Source organism: Mauremys reevesii, linkage group 6 (assembly GCF_016161935.1).
Source record: "Mauremys reevesii isolate NIE-2019 linkage group 6, ASM1616193v1, whole genome shotgun sequence".
In the NCBI taxonomy this organism is placed as follows: Eukaryota; Metazoa; Chordata; order Testudines; family Geoemydidae; genus Mauremys; species Mauremys reevesii.
In genome coordinates, this window is record NC_052628.1 from 1,216,743 (window position 1) to 1,234,277 (window position 17,535).

General features: G+C 50.5%; 1 protein-coding gene across 1 annotated transcript in view; it reads left to right on the forward strand.

The window, feature by feature from the left end:
• The window catches only part of LOC120408197 (B-cell differentiation antigen CD72-like), a 56,524-nt gene extending 38,989 nt beyond the window's left edge, over positions 1 to 17,535 (forward strand). The window contains exons 7-8 of the mRNA XM_039544856.1: positions 16,065 to 16,256; positions 16,737 to 17,535. Coding sequence (XP_039400790.1) covers positions 16,065 to 16,212 — 148 coding nt within the window. The 3' untranslated portion in view covers positions 16,213 to 16,256; positions 16,737 to 17,535. The remainder of the gene's footprint in view (positions 1 to 16,064; positions 16,257 to 16,736) is intronic.

The window sequence follows — 17,535 nt, forward strand, 5'->3', positions numbered from 1 at the left end:
ATGCTAAGGGAAATTAGAGAGGCTATCAAAATTAAGAACCCAATAATAGTGGGGGATTTCAATTATCCCCATATTGACTAGGAACATTTCACTTCAGGATGAAATGCAGAGATAAAATTTCTCAATACTTCAAATGACTGCTTCATGGAGCAGCTGGTACGGGAACCCACAAGGGGAGAGGCAACTCTAGATTTAATCCTGAGTGGAGCGCAGGAGCTGGTCCAAGAGGTAACTATAGCAGGACCGCTTGGAAATAGTGACCATAATACAATAGCATTCAACTGTGGTGGGAAGAACACCTCAACAGCCCAACACTGTGGCATTTAATTTCAAAAGGGGGAACTATACAAAAATGAGGGGGTTAGTTAAACAGAAATTAAAAAGTACAGTGACTAAAGTGAAATCCCTGCAAGCTGCATCGGTGCTTTTTAAAGACACCATAATAGAGGCCCAACTTCAATGCATACCCCAAATTAAGAAACACAGTAAAAGAACTAAAAAAGAGCCATCGTGGCTTAACAACCATGTAAAAGAAGCAATGAGAGATAAAAAAGACTTCCTTTAAAAAGTGGAAGTCAAATCCTAGTGAGGCAAATAGAAAGGAGCACAAACACTGCCAAATTAAGTGCAATAATGTAATAAGAAAAGCCAAAGAGGAGTTTGAAGAACAGCTAGCCAAAAATTCCAAAGGTAATAACAAAATGTTTTTTAAGTACATCAGAAGCAGGAAGCCTGCTAAACAACCAGTGGGGCCCCTTGACGATCGAAATACAAAAGGAGCGCTTAAAGATGATAAAGTCATTGTGGAGAAACTAAATGGATTCTTTGCTTCAGTCTTCACGGCTGAGGATGTTAGGGAGATTCCCAAACCTGAGCTGGCTTTTGTAGGTGACAAATCTGAGGAACTGTCACAGATTGAAGTGTCACTAGAGGAGGTTTTGGAATTAATTGATAAACTCAACATTGACAAGTGACCTGGACCAGATGGCATTCACCCAAGAGTTCTGAAAGAACTCAAATGTGAAGTTGAGGAGCTATTAACTAAGATATGTAACCTGTTCTTTAAATCGGCTTCGGTACCCAATGACTGGAAGTTAGCTAATGTAACGCCAATATTTAAAAAGGGCTCTAGAGGTGATCCAAGCAATTACAGACCGATAAGTCTGACGTCAGTACCGGGAAAATTAGTCGAAATAATAGTTAAGAATAAAATTGTCAGACACATAGAAAAACATAAACTCTTGAGCAATAGTCAACATAGTTTCTGTAAAGGGAAATCGTGTCTTACTAATCTATTAGAGTTCTTTGAAGGGGTCAACAAACATGTGGACAAGGGGGATCCAGTGGACGTAGTGTACTTATATTTCCAGAAAGCCTTTGACAGGGTCCCTCACCAAAGGCTCTTACGTAAATTAAGCTGTCATGGGATAAAAGGGAAGGGCCTTTCATGGATTGAGAACTGGTTAAAAGACAGGGAACAAAGGGTAGGAATTAATGATAAATTCTCAGAATGGAGAGAGGTAACTAGTGGTGTTCCCCAAGGGTCAGTCCTAGGACCAATCCTATTCAACTTATTCATAAATGATCTGGAGAAAGGGGTAAACAGTGAGGTGGCAAAGTTTGCAGATGATACTAAACTGCTCAAGATAGTTAAGACCGAAGCAGATTGTGAAGAACTTCAAAAGATCTCACAAAACTAAATGATTGGGCAACAAAATGGCAAATGAAATTTAATGTGGATAAATGTAAAGTAATGCACATTGGAAAAAATAACCCCAACTATACATACAATATGATGGGGGCTAATTTAGCTACAACAAGTCAGGAAAAAGATCTTGGAGTCATCGTGGATAGTTCTCTGAAGATGTCCACGCAGTGTGCAGAGGCGGTCAAAAAAGCAAACAGGATGTTAGGAATCATTAAAAAGGGGATAGAGAATAAGACTGAGAATATAGTATTGCCCTTACATAAATCGATGGTACGCCCACATCTCAAATACTGTGTACAGATGTGGTCTCCTCACCACAAAAAAGATATTCTAGCACTAGAAAAGGTTCAGAGAAGGGCAACTAAAATGATTAGGGGTTTGGAGAGAGTCCCATATGAGGAAAGATTAAAGAGGCTAGGACTCTTCAGCTTGGAAAAGAGGAGACTAAGGGGGGATATGATAGAGGTCTATAAAATCATGAGTGATGTTGAGAAAGTGGATAAGGAAAAGTTATTTACTTATTCCCATAATACAAGAACTAGGGGTCACCAAATGAAATTAATAGGCAGCAGGTTTAAAACAAATAAAAGGAAGTTCTTCTTCACGCAGCGCACAGTCAACGTTTGGAACTCCTTACCTGAGGAGGTTGTGAAGGCTAGGACTATAACAATGTTTAAAAGGGAACTGGATAAATTCATGGTGGCTAAGTCCATTAATGGCTATTAGCCAGGATGGGTAAGAATGGTGTCCCTAGCCTCTGTTTGTCAGAGGATGGAGATGGATGGCAGGAGAGAGATCACTTGATCATTGCCTGTTAGGTTCACTCCCTCTGGGGCACCTGGCATTGGCCACTGTCGGTAGACAGATACTGGGCTAGATGGACCTTTGGTCTGACCTGGTACGGCCATTCTTATGTTCTTATGTTAAAGCAAACCAGCCAAACAGAGAGGACTTCGGTTTTACCCCACCTGCTAACCACAAGTCACAAGCAATTCCCTTAGACACTCCAGTTTCCCAGTATCACCACCAGTGCCACTCGTCCTGGGGATGAATGGTTATGAAAACCAATACCCCAATAATAGAAAAAAGGTTCTCCTGATCTCAAAGGACCAAGCCCCAGACTCAGGTCAATATACCAGTCAGATCTTAGCCACAAATCACGCTGTTGCTAATCCTTTAGAATCTAAAATCTGAAGGTTTATTCATAAAAAGGAAGAAATATAGATGAGAGCTAAAATTGGATAAATGGAATTAATTCCATACAGTAATGGCAAAGTTCTTGGTTCAGGCTTGTAGCAGGGATGGAATAAACTGCAGGTTCAAATCAAGTGTCTGGAACATCCCCAGCTGGGATGGGTCATTCAGTCCTTTGTTCAGAGCTTCACTTTGTAGCAAAGTTCCTCCAGAGGCAAGAAGCAGGATTGAAGACAAGATGGAGGGGTTTCCAGGGACTTTTATAGCTTCTGCCCATGGAAGGACGCCCCTTTGTTCTTACTGTGGAAAATCACAGCAGTAAGATGGAGTTTGGAGTCACATGTCCATGCATGACTCAGTTCTTTACAGGCTGACACCATTGTTTACATGTTAGTTTGAACGTTCCCAGGAAAGCTCAGATGTGGATTGGCATCTCCCAAAGTCCATTGTCAGTTAAATATCAGGGGTTCGCCGTGTTAGTCTATATCCACAAAAACAACAAGAAATCCGGTGGCACCTTAAAGACTAACAGATTTATTTGGGCATAAGCTTTCATCGGTAAAAAACCCCACTTCTTCAGATGCATGAAGTGAAAATTACAGATGCAGGCATCAATATACTGACAGCCCAATGGGGGCTGCGGGAAGTGGCGACCAGCATATCCCTTGGCCCACACTGCTTCCCGCACCCCTATTGTCCCGGAATGGTGAACCACAGCCAGTGGGAGCTGCGATCAGCTGAACCTGTGGATGCTGCAGGTAAACAAACCATCCTGGCCCGCCAGCAGATTTCCCTGACAGGCTGTGTGCCAAAGGTTGCTGATTCCTGATCAATACGGTCACAGTTCATGTCAATAACATCACACCCCCAATGCAAAATTGATGCAGGAAGAGATGACACAAACATCACTGACTGCATCCCAAGAGCTCCCCGTCCTGGGTTCTGTCTTACTACAGCTAGTATTGGGCTAGAAGCCGTATCAGTGTATAACAGAAATGGTTTATTAAAGTCGTGTTCAATAACATGATTGAATCTCTTTACAAATTCAAGGTAAAACTTGGTTAGAACAATAGTGGATTGGATCTGCTCTTGCAGCAGGGTTCCTGTATGTCTCATGTGATCTCGTCAAGAGCTAAAGAAAACAGCTACTTTATCCATACAAGCTCTGGCAAATGTTTGGAACCCAATTAACATTAAACCAATGTAGATATTAATGTTGTTCATAGTACAGGAATCTTGGCATTTAGCCATGAAAGCAATATGGTAGTGTGCCTCAGTTTCCCACTTCATACAGCACATCAGGTCTGGAATGCCTTTTCCCCTGTGAAAAGTTCCAAGACTGTTTACAGGCACTAACTGTGCAGCATCAGTATCACAGGGTCTTTTAACACAAAGTGTGTTCTTATGTATCACTCTTAGAATGTTCAATAGATTTTCCAAAAGATTTGGCCCATTGTACATTTTTGTGGTTTTTGGTAATAGCCACACATAAGTTACCAAAATGACCATGAGCAATAACAACAAATCCATTGCAAGTGTCCATCTACAATCATGTTTGTCATGCCACGCCTCTGGCTCAATACCATTGGGGTTTGGGCCTTTTAGGGTTACCCTGTGGCTTCCCTTTGCAAAATTCAGTTTTCTCTTTCCTCCTTGTCCTGAAGGATCAAACTCTGATTTCTCTTGCTTAACAGAATGCACTGGCTGATGGGCTGTGTCCTCTGTGCTAACAGCTATTAGCAAGTCTTTCTTCTACCTGTCAGCCAGGTAGTTTTCATCAACACAGACAGGAGCCTGTTCACCAGTTTTCAGACCCTTAACTACTACCAATTCCAAGGCTGGACTCTGTCTTGAAGAGATACCATCTACCTTCACTAGCAAGTTAGACTCAAAGTTCTGTTGTCTTTCCATTACCAACCTCTGCTTCCACATGGAATCAGATGTTAATGTGACGAAGTGGGACTGTTCTTACTGGGGTCTGTGCATGCTGGGTTGGTGCCTGTGCAGTTCTTAATATCTAGGTGGTGGAATAAGGGGGTGTGATTGCTGCAGAGGAAGGGGCCAGTGCACCTGAATGCCTGGCACTCTGTCTCCTAGCAACTGATGGCCTGGGCCCTCTTCTGCAAAGGTGCAGGCTGAAGGTGTTGGAGACAAAGGGGTCAGGTGACCTCCTGGCCTGGGGGAGGGGGTTGGGCAGACTGGAGCTGGCTAGGAGAGGAAGGGAAGAGCAGAGACAGGGCTCTGATTCCCCAATGGGGGCTGTGGGGCTCCTGGGGCCCCAAGATGGACCTAACAGCGGGGATCCTGCTATCTGTGCCTGCAAGACCTGTGTTGGACTGTGTTCCTGTCGTCTAAATAAACCTTCTGCTTTACTGGCTGGCTGAGAGTCCTGGTGAATCGCAGGAACTGACTCCCCCACACTCCGTGACAGTTAAGTCCCCTGAGACTCTGAGAGACTACAAGTCATATCCAAAGTTTCTAGAGATGAGGGTTTACTTGCGCTCCCCTGCATTCTCAAGAGATTAACTGCACAACTATCCTGCTCCAGGACCATTTATATCCTGTGCTGTGTGGAACGACCCCTTTGTTCTTACTGTGGAAAATCACAGCAGCAAGATGGAGTCTGGAGTCACATGGGCAAGTCACGTGTCCGTGCATGACTCCGTTTGCAGACTGACGCCATTGTTTCCATGTTAGTTTGAACGTTCCCAGGAAAGCTCAGATGTGGATTGGCATCTCCCAAACTCCATTGTCAGTGAAGTGTTTCTTGATTGGGCACTTACTGAGAACAGTCCCTTCTCAAGAAGCTGACCAAATGCGTCACTGAGGCTACTTAGAATCAAACACCTTGAGATACAAGTACAGAGCCAATATTCATAACTCCAAATACAAAAATGATACACCCATACAGACAGCATAATTATAGCATAATTATAATCAGCAAATTACAACCTTTTCATAGACACCTCACTTGACAACGTTTGTACAATATTTGCTGCAAATATATAACAGTGGTTGCAACGATGATCTACACTATCACAGTTCATGTCAATAATGTCACAGGAGAAGTTCATGGAGGACAGGTCCATCAATGGCTATTAGCCAGGCTGGGCAGAGATGGTGTCCCTAGCCTCTGTTTGCCAGAAGCTGGGAATGGGCGACAGGGGATGGGTCACTTGATGATTCCCCTGTTCTGTTCATTCCCTCTGGGGCACCTGGCATTGGCCACTGTTGACAGACAGGACACTGGGCTAGATGGACCTTTGGTCTGATCCAGTCTGGCTGTTCTGATGTTCTTAACCCCAACATGAGGTAGCTATTTTGGCCCTCAATCTACAGCTGAATTCATCACTAAACTGGAAGCTGGTGGTTGTCTAGAGACCAGTGATCATGACCTGATCACATTCAGTGTGGGCACACAGAGCACAGGCTGAACCAGCAATTTATTCATAGAGCAGAAGGGACCATGATGTTCATCTAGCCTGACGATCGTCACACACAGGCCAGAGCACTGCTGCCTGAAGATACACTAAAACATATCTTCTAGAAAGCGATCTAACCTCGATTTAAAGACTCCAATCCATGGAGACACCACCACCTCCCATGGGAAGCTGTCCTACTGACTAATCACCCTCTGTCACAGAGTCCCTGGGCGATGCTCTGGAACTGCTCCCCACAAAGCCAGGCAGGACTCTGGGGAGCCTCCTCTCCCTCGGAGCAGACTGTCTCCAGGGCAAGAAGCTCACACGGCTTCACCTCCTGGGTCTCTCCTTGGAGCATTCAGCATCCTCTGCCCCTCCGTGCGCTTCCCACAGCGAGTCCGCCCAGGCGGGGTCCTGGGGGGCCACAGGGTCCTGCCCCCCCCACTCCACAGTCAGACGTGACTCTCAGCCAGCCAGTAACACAGAGGTTTATTCGATGACAGGAACAGGTGTGACGGAGCGATTCTGGTGGGACCCAACTGAGAGTGCCAAATCATAGAATCATAGAATCATAGAATTCAAGATCAGAAGGGACCATTATGATCATCTAGTCTGACCTCCTGCAAGATGCAGGCCACATAAGCCGATCCACCCACTCCTTAGCAAGTGAACCCTGCCCCATGCTTCGGAGGAAGGCGAAAAACCTCCAGGGCCATAGCCAATCTTCCCTGGAGGAAAATTCCTTCCCGACCCCAAATATGGCGGTCAGCTAAACCCCGAGCATGCGGGCAAGACTCTCCAGCCAAACCCTCTGGAAAAGGTTATATCATACCAGGCACATAATTGACCTATTGACTAAGCACGTTATCCTATCATACCATCCTCCATAAACTTATCTAGCTTAATCTTAAAGTCATGGAGGTCCTTCGCCCCACTGTTTCCTCGGTAGACTGTTCCAGTATTGCACTCCCTGATGGTTAGAAACCTTCGCCTAATTTCAAGCCTGAATTTCCTGACTGACAGTTTATATCCGCTTGTCCTCGTGTCCACATTAGCACTGAGCTGAAATAATTCCTCTCCTTCCTGGTATTTATCCTCTGATATATTTAAAGAGTGTAATCATATCTCCTCTCATCCTTCTTTTGGTTAAGGAAAACAAACCGAGCTCCTCAAGTCTCCTTTCATACGAAAGGCCTTCCATTCCTCGGATCATTCTAGTGGCCCTTCTTTGTACCTGTTCTAGTTTGAATTCATCCTTCTTAAACATGGGAGACCAAAACTGCACACAATACTCCAAATGAGGTCTCACCAGCGCCTTATATAACGGGACTAGCACCTCCTTATCCCTACTAGAAATACCTCGCCTAATGCAACCCAAGACCGCATTAGCTTTTTTAACGGCCACATCACATTGCCTACTCATAGTCATCTTGCGATCAACCAGGACTCCTAGGTCCTTCTCCTCCTCTGTTACTTCCAACTGGTGCGTCCCCAGCTTGTAACTAAAGTTCTTGTTAGACATCCCTAAATGCATAACCTTACACTTCTCACTATTGAATTTCATCCTGTTACTAATACTCCAGTTTTCAAGGTCATCTAAATCTCCCTGGAGAATATCCCGATCCTCTTCCGAATTGACAATGCCCCCCAACTTGGTGTCATCCGCAAACTTTATCAGCCCACTCCTACTCTTGGTTCCCAGGTCAGCAATAAATAGATTGAATAAAATCGGACCCAAAACCGAGCCTTGAGGAACTCCACTGGTAACCCTCCAACCGGACAGTTCCCCTTCAATACTACCCTCTGCAGTCTCCCTTTAACCAGCTCCTTATCCACCTCTGGATTTTCACTGATCCCCATCTTTTCCAATTTAACCAGTAATTCTTCATGCGGTACCGTATCAAACGCCTTACTGAAATCCAGATATATGAGATCCACCGCATTTCCCTTGTCTAAAAATCTGTTACTCTCAAAGAAGGAGATCAAGTTGGTTTGGCACGATCTACCTTTCGTAAATCCATGCTGTAATCTATCCCAGTTGCCATCGGCCTCATGCCCGAACCACTCTCTCTTTTAAGATTTTTCCATGACTTTGCATACTACAGATGTTAGACTAACAGGCCTATAATTCCCGGTCACTTTTTTTCCCTTCTTGAATATAGGAACTACATTAGCTAATCTCCAGTCAGTCGGTACAATCCCGAATTTAGGATTTATTAAAGATTATCGCTAACGGGCTAGCAATATCCTCGCCAATTCCTTAATATTCTAGGATGAAGATTATCCGCCCCGATTTACTTCCGTTAAGCTGTTCGTTTGGCTTCTAACTCAGCTACCGTAATGTCTACCCCCATATCTTCCTTCCCATCGGTCCCTCTATCACTATTCCTTAGCCCATCATTAGCCTCATTAAAGACCGAGGCAAAGTATTCGTTCAGATATTGTGCCATTCCAAGATTATCCCTAATCTCCACTCCATTTCAAGTTTTAAGCGGTCCCACTTCTTCTTTCTTGGTTTTCTTCCTATTTATATGGCTAAAAACCGTTTGCTATTGGTTTTAATCCCCTTCGCTAGATCCATCTCCACTGTCGCTTTGCCTTTCTCACAGCTTCCTGCACCCTCTGACCTCAATAAGGTAGGTTTCCTTGCTGATCCCTCCCATTTTCCACTCCTGGTACGCTTTCTGCTTTTTCTTAATGACCCTCTAAGCCGCTTGCTCATCCAGCTCGGTCTAAAACTGCTACCTACGAGCCGCTTTCTTCTCGGATACATGCCTCTGACAACTCCTGCAACTTCAACTTGAAGTAACCCCAGGCGTCATCTGCCCTTAGATCCCTAAATATGTTAGCCCAGTCCACTTCCTAACTAGTCGCCTTAATTTAGTAAAATTAGCCCTTTTGAAATCATACACCCTAGTCTCAGATGCACTATTGATTATCCTCCCATTTATTTGGAAACGAATTAGCTCATGATCACTCGAGCCAAGGTTGTCCCCTACAACAATGTCCTCAACAAGGTCCTCGTTACTCACCAAAATCAAATCTAAAATGGCATCCCCCCTCGTCGGTTCAGCAACCACTTGATGAAGGAATTCATTAGCTATCACATCTAGGAAAAGCTGAGCCCTATTATTATTACTAGCATTTGTTTCCCAATCTATATCCGGGAAGTTAAAGTCCCCCATGATCAAGCAGTTCCTATTAGTGTTTACCTCCTTAAAAACATTAAAGAGCTCTCTATCCATCTCTAAGCTAGATCCCGGCGGTCTATAGCACACCCCAATCACTATCCTGGATGAGGCTCTGGTAGTTTTCTTCCCCAATGTGACCATTGCCCAAACAGACTCTGTATTGTCCATTGCAGCGCTAGTTATCTCATTACATTTTACCTCATTATTGATATACAGTGCTACTCCCCCACCTTTACCTTTGCATCGGTCTTTCCTAAACAGCACATACCCTTCCATACCTGTACTCCAGTCATGGCTACCGTTCCACCATGTTTCTGTTATTCCTACGATATCCGGTTTCAATTCCTGGACCAGGAGCTCCAGTTCCTCCATTTTGTTACCTAAGCTTCTCGCATTGGTGAACAAACATCCTAATTTTTCCTGTTGGGCTCCTCTCACTCTTTTCACCCAACTCGGTAGGGACACAGTACTTCCAGTATGACTTGTAGATCTAGAATCCGTCCCCTCTTCCTTACACGTAACTGCCCCCTCTGGCTATATCTGTTATCTTGTTGTCCTCACTCCCAATGTGAAAATTTGGCGTGGAGAGCACTAGGACCTCCCGACCGTCTCCCCAGTGTCTAGTTTAAAGCTCTTTTAATCAGATGAGCCAGCCTCCCTCCTAGAAGTCTACTTCCTTCCCTACTTAGGTGGAGCCCATCCCTTGAGAACAGTTGTCTGTCCCCAAAAGCCTCCCAGTGCCCATACATCCCAAAGCCCTCCTTGTAACACCACTCCCTCAGCCAACTATTAATCATCACGATCCTCTCACCCCTTTGGCGCCCTTCCCTAGGGACAGGTAGAATCCCACTGAAGATCACCTGAGCCTCAATTTCCTTGAGCGTCTTACCCAACCTGGCATAGTCTCCCTTGATCCTCTCTAGCGAGAATCTAGCCGTGTCATTCGTTCCCACATGAAGGATGATCAAAGGGTACTTACCCGCTCCTCTTAGGATCCTTTTCAACCTCAGGTCCACATCCCGTATTTTAGCACCCGGTAGACAGCACACCCTTCTGTTCTCCGGATCGGCCCTGGTCACAGGCCTGTCCAACCTTCGCAGTATGGAATCCCCAATCACGTAGACCTGCCTTCGCCTGGGGACAGCACGGTCCTCTAACCTATCCCCCATTCCCCCTGGTTGCAAGCTCCTTCCATTTCTATCATCCCTTGTGGTTCCCCTTAAGCCATCCTGTATCTTCCCTGGGCCCAAACTTGGTGCTACCTCCATAGACTCCTCCCCTTTATCTATGGGACTGGCCGCTCGCCTCTTTTTCTTTGGCCTCCCACTGTCAGCTACCACTTGCTGTACCCCTTCCTCATTCTCCAGACCTTCAAACCTGTTCCTTAGCTCAATTTCCCCCTCACTGGCTCTCCTTTTCCTTGGCCTGCTTCTCACGGTCACATGCTTCCACCGCCCATCTTCCTCCTCTGGTGGTCCCCCTTCCTTGGCCTCAGCCCCTGCTCCCCCCTGTGCCCCTGGGCGTTCCCCCTCCGTTACTGCTTGCCATTGCTCCATCAGCCTCTCAAACCCCCTTCTATTCTCTATCAGGGTTTCCACCTGCAGCTCTAGGCCCTGGATCTTTTCCTCCAGCAGCTCTATTAGGCGACACTTCATGCATATATAGTACTGTTCTGGGTCCCCCGCTAGGACCAGGTACATACCACAGCTGCTGCATGCTCTCATCCTCGGTGTGTCCTCTGCTGCTTGGCTCATGGCTGCTGGCTGCTGCTGTCTAGGCTCCGCTTGGTGTTCTTCCCTGGGGGGCGCAGGGCCTCCCCTTCCACCTCCTCCAATGGCAACTCCCACGCTAACTCCCCTGTTTGCTGCCTCCTGTGCCGCTGCTCGCAGCTGTGCCGCTGCCTGGCTGGGCGGCCGCTTTTATAGGCCCCTCCTAGCCTGGCTCCTCCCCCTACTCAGGGCTCAGCCAATCCTGGCTCAGCTGCCCCTTCAGCAGCCTGCCCCTCTGGGCCTCTACAGCGAGATACAAACACTGCTCCTCCAATGGCAACTCCCACGCTAACTCCCCTGTTTGCTGCCTCCTGTGCCGCTGCTTAATCAGGACCAATTGCTTAAACAGGGCAGTCACAGCCCTAGGCTGGGGTTTTTCCACCTCTAAGGCAAACCAAACCAGCCAGACAAAAAGGACTTTGGTCTCACCCCACTGGCTAACCATAAGTCACACAAGCAATTTCCTTAGACACTCCAGTCTCCCAGCATCACCACCAGTGCACTCGTCCTGGGGATGAATGGTTATGAAAACCAACACCCCAATAAAAGAAAAAGGTTCCCTTGATCCCAAAGAACCAAGCCCCAGACCCAGGTCAATATACACATCAGATCTTACCCACAAATCACGCTGTTGCCAATCCTTTAGAATCTAAAATCTAAAGGTTTATTTACAAAGGGAAAAAGGTAGAGATGAGAGGTAGAATTGGTTAAATGGAATCAATTACATACAGTAATGGCAAAGTTCTTAGTTCAGCCTTGCAGCAGTGCTGGAGTAAACTGCAGGTTCAGATTAAGTCTCTGGAGAATATCCCCCGCTGGGATGGGTCGGTCAGTCCCTTTGTGCAGAGCTTCAGTTTGTAGCAAAGTCCCTCCAGAGGTATGAAGCAGGATTGAAGACAAGATGGAGATGAGGCATCAGCCTTATATAGGCTTTTCCAGGTGTAAGAATCTCTTTGTTCTTACTGTGGAAAATCCCAGCAAAATGGAGTCTGCAGTCACATGGACAAGTCTCTGCATACCTTGCTGAGTCATAAGGCGTGTCTGCCTTCTCTCCATGGGTCAGTTGTGTAGCTGATGGTCCTTAATGGGCCATCAAGCCAGCTAGGCAGGGCTAACAACAACTTGTCTGGGATATTTCCCAGAAGCAGAGCATAATACAAAATACAGACAGTACAGAGCCAATACTTATAACTTCAACTACAAAATGATACACAGACATACAGACAGCATAATCATAACCAGCAACCCAGAACCTGGTCTTAGACACCTTATATGACCCCCTTCACTTAAGATTTGGTGCCACTACAGGACCTTGGTTGCAACCCATGTTCTATATGGTCCCCATTTATATCAATAACGTCACAACAGGGTCTAAAACAGAGCTTGTAGGTACCGCGAACCGGACCTCGGCCGGGTCCATTCTGGGGGGCAGTGAGCCAGACCCCCACGTCTGTACTTCACTCCTTGTCCCCAGCCAGCTCCCAACTGAAACCCCCTCCAGCCCCTTCTCTCTGGGCTTTGTCTGTTTCCCGGGCCAGGAGGTCACCTGATCTCTTTGTTCTTCCCCACCTTTAGCTTCCCCTTGCAGGGGGGAAGGGCCAGGCCATTAGTTGCCAGGCGACAGAGGGTCGGCCAGGAACTGAGGCACCAACACAGTATTCAGAGGAAACATTAAGAACAGTCCCACTTCGTCACACCCCTCCCCCCTTCAAGACCGAACTGAGCGGGGTCACTCCAGCCAGTGACCTGGGGAAGTTCGAACCCACCAATGTTCCCAGGGATGCCCCAGCATCTCTCCCATTCCTTGGTGGGGGTTACACCAGGACATTTTAGTTTCAGGTCCTCCTGTGGGTCTGTTGTGCTTGATGGCGCTTGCAGGCTGCATGTGGGAAGGTTTATGCAGCCTGTGCCCTTTTGCCACCCCAACATCCCTGGGTTTTAAACTGGGATTAGGTCTTCTCCCAGCGCTCCAGTTTGGAGGGCTGAAATTTGAGTTCTTTTGGTTAAGAGCCCCCAGCTTGACCTTGGCCAGCTTTGGGCTTGGGCAGCTGCTTCCCACCTTGCACTTTCCAGCTTTTACTGTCAGTGCCCCCTTTTTGAGGCAGCCCAGCACCTTCTTCACCGGGGACACCTGTTCCTCCCAGGTCTGGCTAAAGATGCCCATGTTATCAGTGTTTGCCAGGGCCAGGTTCTCCACCCCCCTCAGCTTGTCTAGAATCTCCCCAGGCCTAGGCATGGGGTCGGCATCGGACACTGCGATGGCTTTAAGCTTCTGATAGTCCCCACAGAACCAGATCATCCTGTCTCCCTTGGGGACCAGCCCCACGGGTGAGGCCCATGGGCTGTTGAACGGCTGGATCCCATCCAAAGCCAGCAGGTCCTTGACCTCTCTCTCCAGGTTCTGGGCTGCTTTCCCAGTGACTCTGAACGGGGAACACCTGATGGGGAGATTGGCTCCCACCGCAGGGAAGAGATCCCCCAGGGGGTCTTCCCCCTTCTCCTTCCAATCCTCCCCTTCCAGGTCCAGGGGTCCCCTCACTCTCCTCCCATCCAGCAGCTCGAGAGGGAAGAACCCTGTGGATTCCTGGGGCACCCCCAGCTGCCTCCCGATTCCCCCCAGTTCCACTTCCCCTTGGGGAGCCCATTCCCGGTACAGGAATCCCTTCTCCCGCAGGACTCTGTCCCTGCAGCCTTCCCCAAGGGGGTTGCAGCGCTGGGGCCAGCAAGTTCCCGCAGCTTCTCCAAGGAGGGATCCTTCCGCAGCTCGGTCTGGGATTCAGCTGCTGGGGCAGGGAGTGGGACGTGCTCCCTCTCGCTGGCTGGGCCTGGGGTCACAGCCCCCCGAGCCCTGTCCCTGGTAGCTCCCTCCCTGCTGTGTAATCACTTCCCAGCAGCACATCTGGACCAGGCAAACCTGGTTGGCAGCCGACCTGCCCTGCCTGGGTGTCCCCCCACTCAGCTGGGGTCTCAGCTCCCCCCCGTGCTCAGCGCTGCCCTGGCTGTCCCAGTGGGGGCAGGCAGCGAGCTCCTTGCTTTGGTCACATCCTCAGAGCCAGCGTGAGCCCCTCTCTGGTGTGCAGGGGGGCGGGGAGCATCTCTCCCTCCCACTCAGCCCCAGGGGGCTGGTTACAGGTAGGCAGGTATCCTGAGCCCTGCAGCCCCTCCCCTCTGCCAGCCCGGTCATTCGCATTTTCACTGACCATTTCCATCCCAGCCAATTGGTTCCCTAGATCCGAATTCAAACCCTCGGCCGTTACAGGAGCAGGGCCTGGATCCTGTCCCAAAGAGACACAGTCACCCCCCAACAGGGCCTCCCAGCCGATATCCTGGAGAGCCCCAACGACCACCCAGCCCGACCCCTCCTGGGTCTGCACAGGGATCCGGGCCATAGGCAGGGCGAGGGGCTTCACCCCGGGGACCTTCACCCAGGTCCCACAGCCCCTCAGCATCTGCGGCTGCACCACCCGGGGCCTGACCACGGTTCTCTCTGTCCCAGGGTCTCGCCACCCCAGGTAGGTCTCCCCACTGACCCCTGGGCAGCCCCCTATGCCTCTCGGCCCCACCATCGCCAGTCCAGGCTGCTGCTGCTTCTCCTGCAGCTTTTCCTCAGGCTCTTGCTCTCTCTCACGGTCCTTTCACTCTCTCGGGCTCTGCTCCCATCCCATCCGTCTCCGATCCCCTGATGGGGAACCCGATCGTGAAGACCCTCGTCTGGTTGGGGACCAGACTCTCGGGGATGCCTGGCTGCTGCTCCAGCTGCTCCCAGATCCTCTTGTAGCCCCATCTGGGTCAGGAATCTGCTCCTCAGAGCGGTCCTTGTCCTCCTCCTCCAGCTGCACGATTAACTGGGCCTGGGTGAACTTCCCCATGCGTAACCCTCTCTGTGTGCACAGGATCACAATGTCCTTCTCAAGGAGATGGTGACAGGCCATCACTGCACCGTTCCCAAGTGGCTCTGGACTCACAGGCCTGTGTGCTCTTGGCTCCCCCATGGTTTCCAGGAAGAACCCCTGGTGTGCCAGCCCTTCTCCTGTCACCACCTCTCTGCCAGGGTCGAGCTGCAGCCTCCTCCGCCCCTGGGACTGCTCCTGCAATCCCCAGGGGAACCCTGCTACTGCAAAAATCCTTCTCTCTCCCAGGGTTGAGCGGCCAGCGCCTCCACCCCTGAGACTGCTCCCTGCCATCCTCAGGGGGACCCCGTTACTTCAACAGTCCTCCTCGCTGGTCACACACTCCCAGAGGTTAACCGCCCCCTGAAACCGTCCCTCTCTGAGCCTTCAGCACGCGTGGTCCTCATTATCCCCCCTTCGTTTTACTGCTCCCCAGTCACTCACTGCAAGAAGCGCCATTCACAGGGTGCAGTACATCCCACCCCTGCCACCAGTTGTCCGGGCAATGCTCCCCACAAAGCCTGTCCATTAGTTGCCAGGAGTCAGAGTGTCGGCCAGAAACTGAGGCACCCACACAGTATTCAGAGGAAATATTAAGAACAGTCCCACTTCATCACAGGAATTAAGCAATGGACCAGCTCACCCAGGCACAGGGTGGAGTCTCCATCCCGGGGGGTTTCAGTGCTGAGTGGGTGTCGCTTTGCAAAGCTCCAGTCCAGCTGAAGCAGAAGTTCCTGGGTGGGCTGCAGGTGTCACTGGGTGAATTGACTCTGGCCTGGAAATCGATGGAGCGTTGGCATTAGTCCTCCTGCTGGAACGCCAGGGTGGCACAGCTGACAGCCAGTGCGGTGTGGGACGTGCTGTCTCAGTAATGCCCCTTTTCTTTCCAGAAATTCGCGCTATTGGAGTTACAAAAATGAGAGGTGTGGAACAATAAAAGGTGGTGTCATAAGCAGTGAGACATGCTACAATGAAAAGCCATGGATCTGTGAGAAGGCGCCCAGCCAACCCAGCTCACACAGGCCGTGGTTTCCTTAGAGTCCCTGAAGAGACAATCAATGAGAGCCCTACAGGACCCTCCTGTAAGTCTGGACACCATCCCTGTAGTGGGGACATCCTGGGTGAGGTCCAGGTTTGCAGGGGGCACTGGGGGAGCAGGACACAAGGAGGAGGGGAGTGGGGGGTTTGCAGGGTGCTGCTGGGGAAGCAGGGCACACAGGGGCAGGAGAGTGGTGGGTTTGCAGGGGGTGCTGGGCACACGGAGGGGCAGGGGAGCGGGCGGTTTGCAGAGGGCACTGGGGGAGCAGGGCACACGGGGCAGGGAGTGGGGTTTGCAGGGGTGCTGGGCACATGGGGGGGCAGGGGAGCGGGGGGTGTTGTAGGGGGCACTGGGGGAGCAGGGCACACGGGGCAGGGGAGTGGTGGGTTGCAGGGCGGTTCTGTCAGAGCCCCTGTGGGGTGGAGGGTTGGGTGTTGCCCCCAGGGATCTCCATGGCGGAGGCCCCAGGATACGTCCTGACGGAGCAGTCGCTGACGCTGCCTGTTGTGTTCTCTCTGCCCAGGCTCTTCCCAGTGACGCGCTCCACCGCCTCCTACCTGGCCTGTGGGAGGGTGTCGGGCCGAGGGCTGTCGGGCGGGTCGTGCACAGACCCCTGCCGCTGGATCTGTGAGCAGAGTGCCCTCATCTTGCAGTGGGGCCTCGGCTCTGCCCCTCCCACTTTCCTGTGGGGGAACACGACCTACACCTGCATCGATCCGCAGTGAGAGCGGCCGAGGGCCCAGCCCCGGGACCCTGCCCCTGGTGACCTGCTCCCCTCTACTCCCAGTCCTCCTCCCCTCAGGACCCCGGTGACCCATAGACCCCACCCCCGGGAGCCTGCCACACTGTCTCCCCTCCCCAGACTGGCCCCCCCCAGGAAGCCTGCTGCCCAGGCCCAGACCCCCCAAACGAAGGCCCCACCCTCCTGCCTCCCCAGGTCCCCAGCTGCCCAGGACCTGCCCTGCAGCGTGTGCTCTGCCGCACACGGCCCATGCCAGCGCTGGCTGTGTCTGATCCCGGGCGGAGCGCAGGGCAAGGCCGGGCACGGCGCGGCATCGGCACACGAACAGCAGCAGCTCCTGGCACATCCCGGCCTCAGCCCAGGCTCCAGCTGGGCCAGACTGCGGCTGCCGCCCGCCCCGGGGTCTGGGCTCCCCTGAGCCCGTCAGGCCCATGCTCCACTCCGACCAGCGGCCCCAGGTACTGCCCAGGCCCTGACCGTCAGAGCAATTACCGGGTCAATGCCCCACTCCGTCAGAGCCAGAACGTCGCTCTCTGGCCCCCGACAGCTGCACTCCTCTGGGGCAACGCAGACTGCAGGG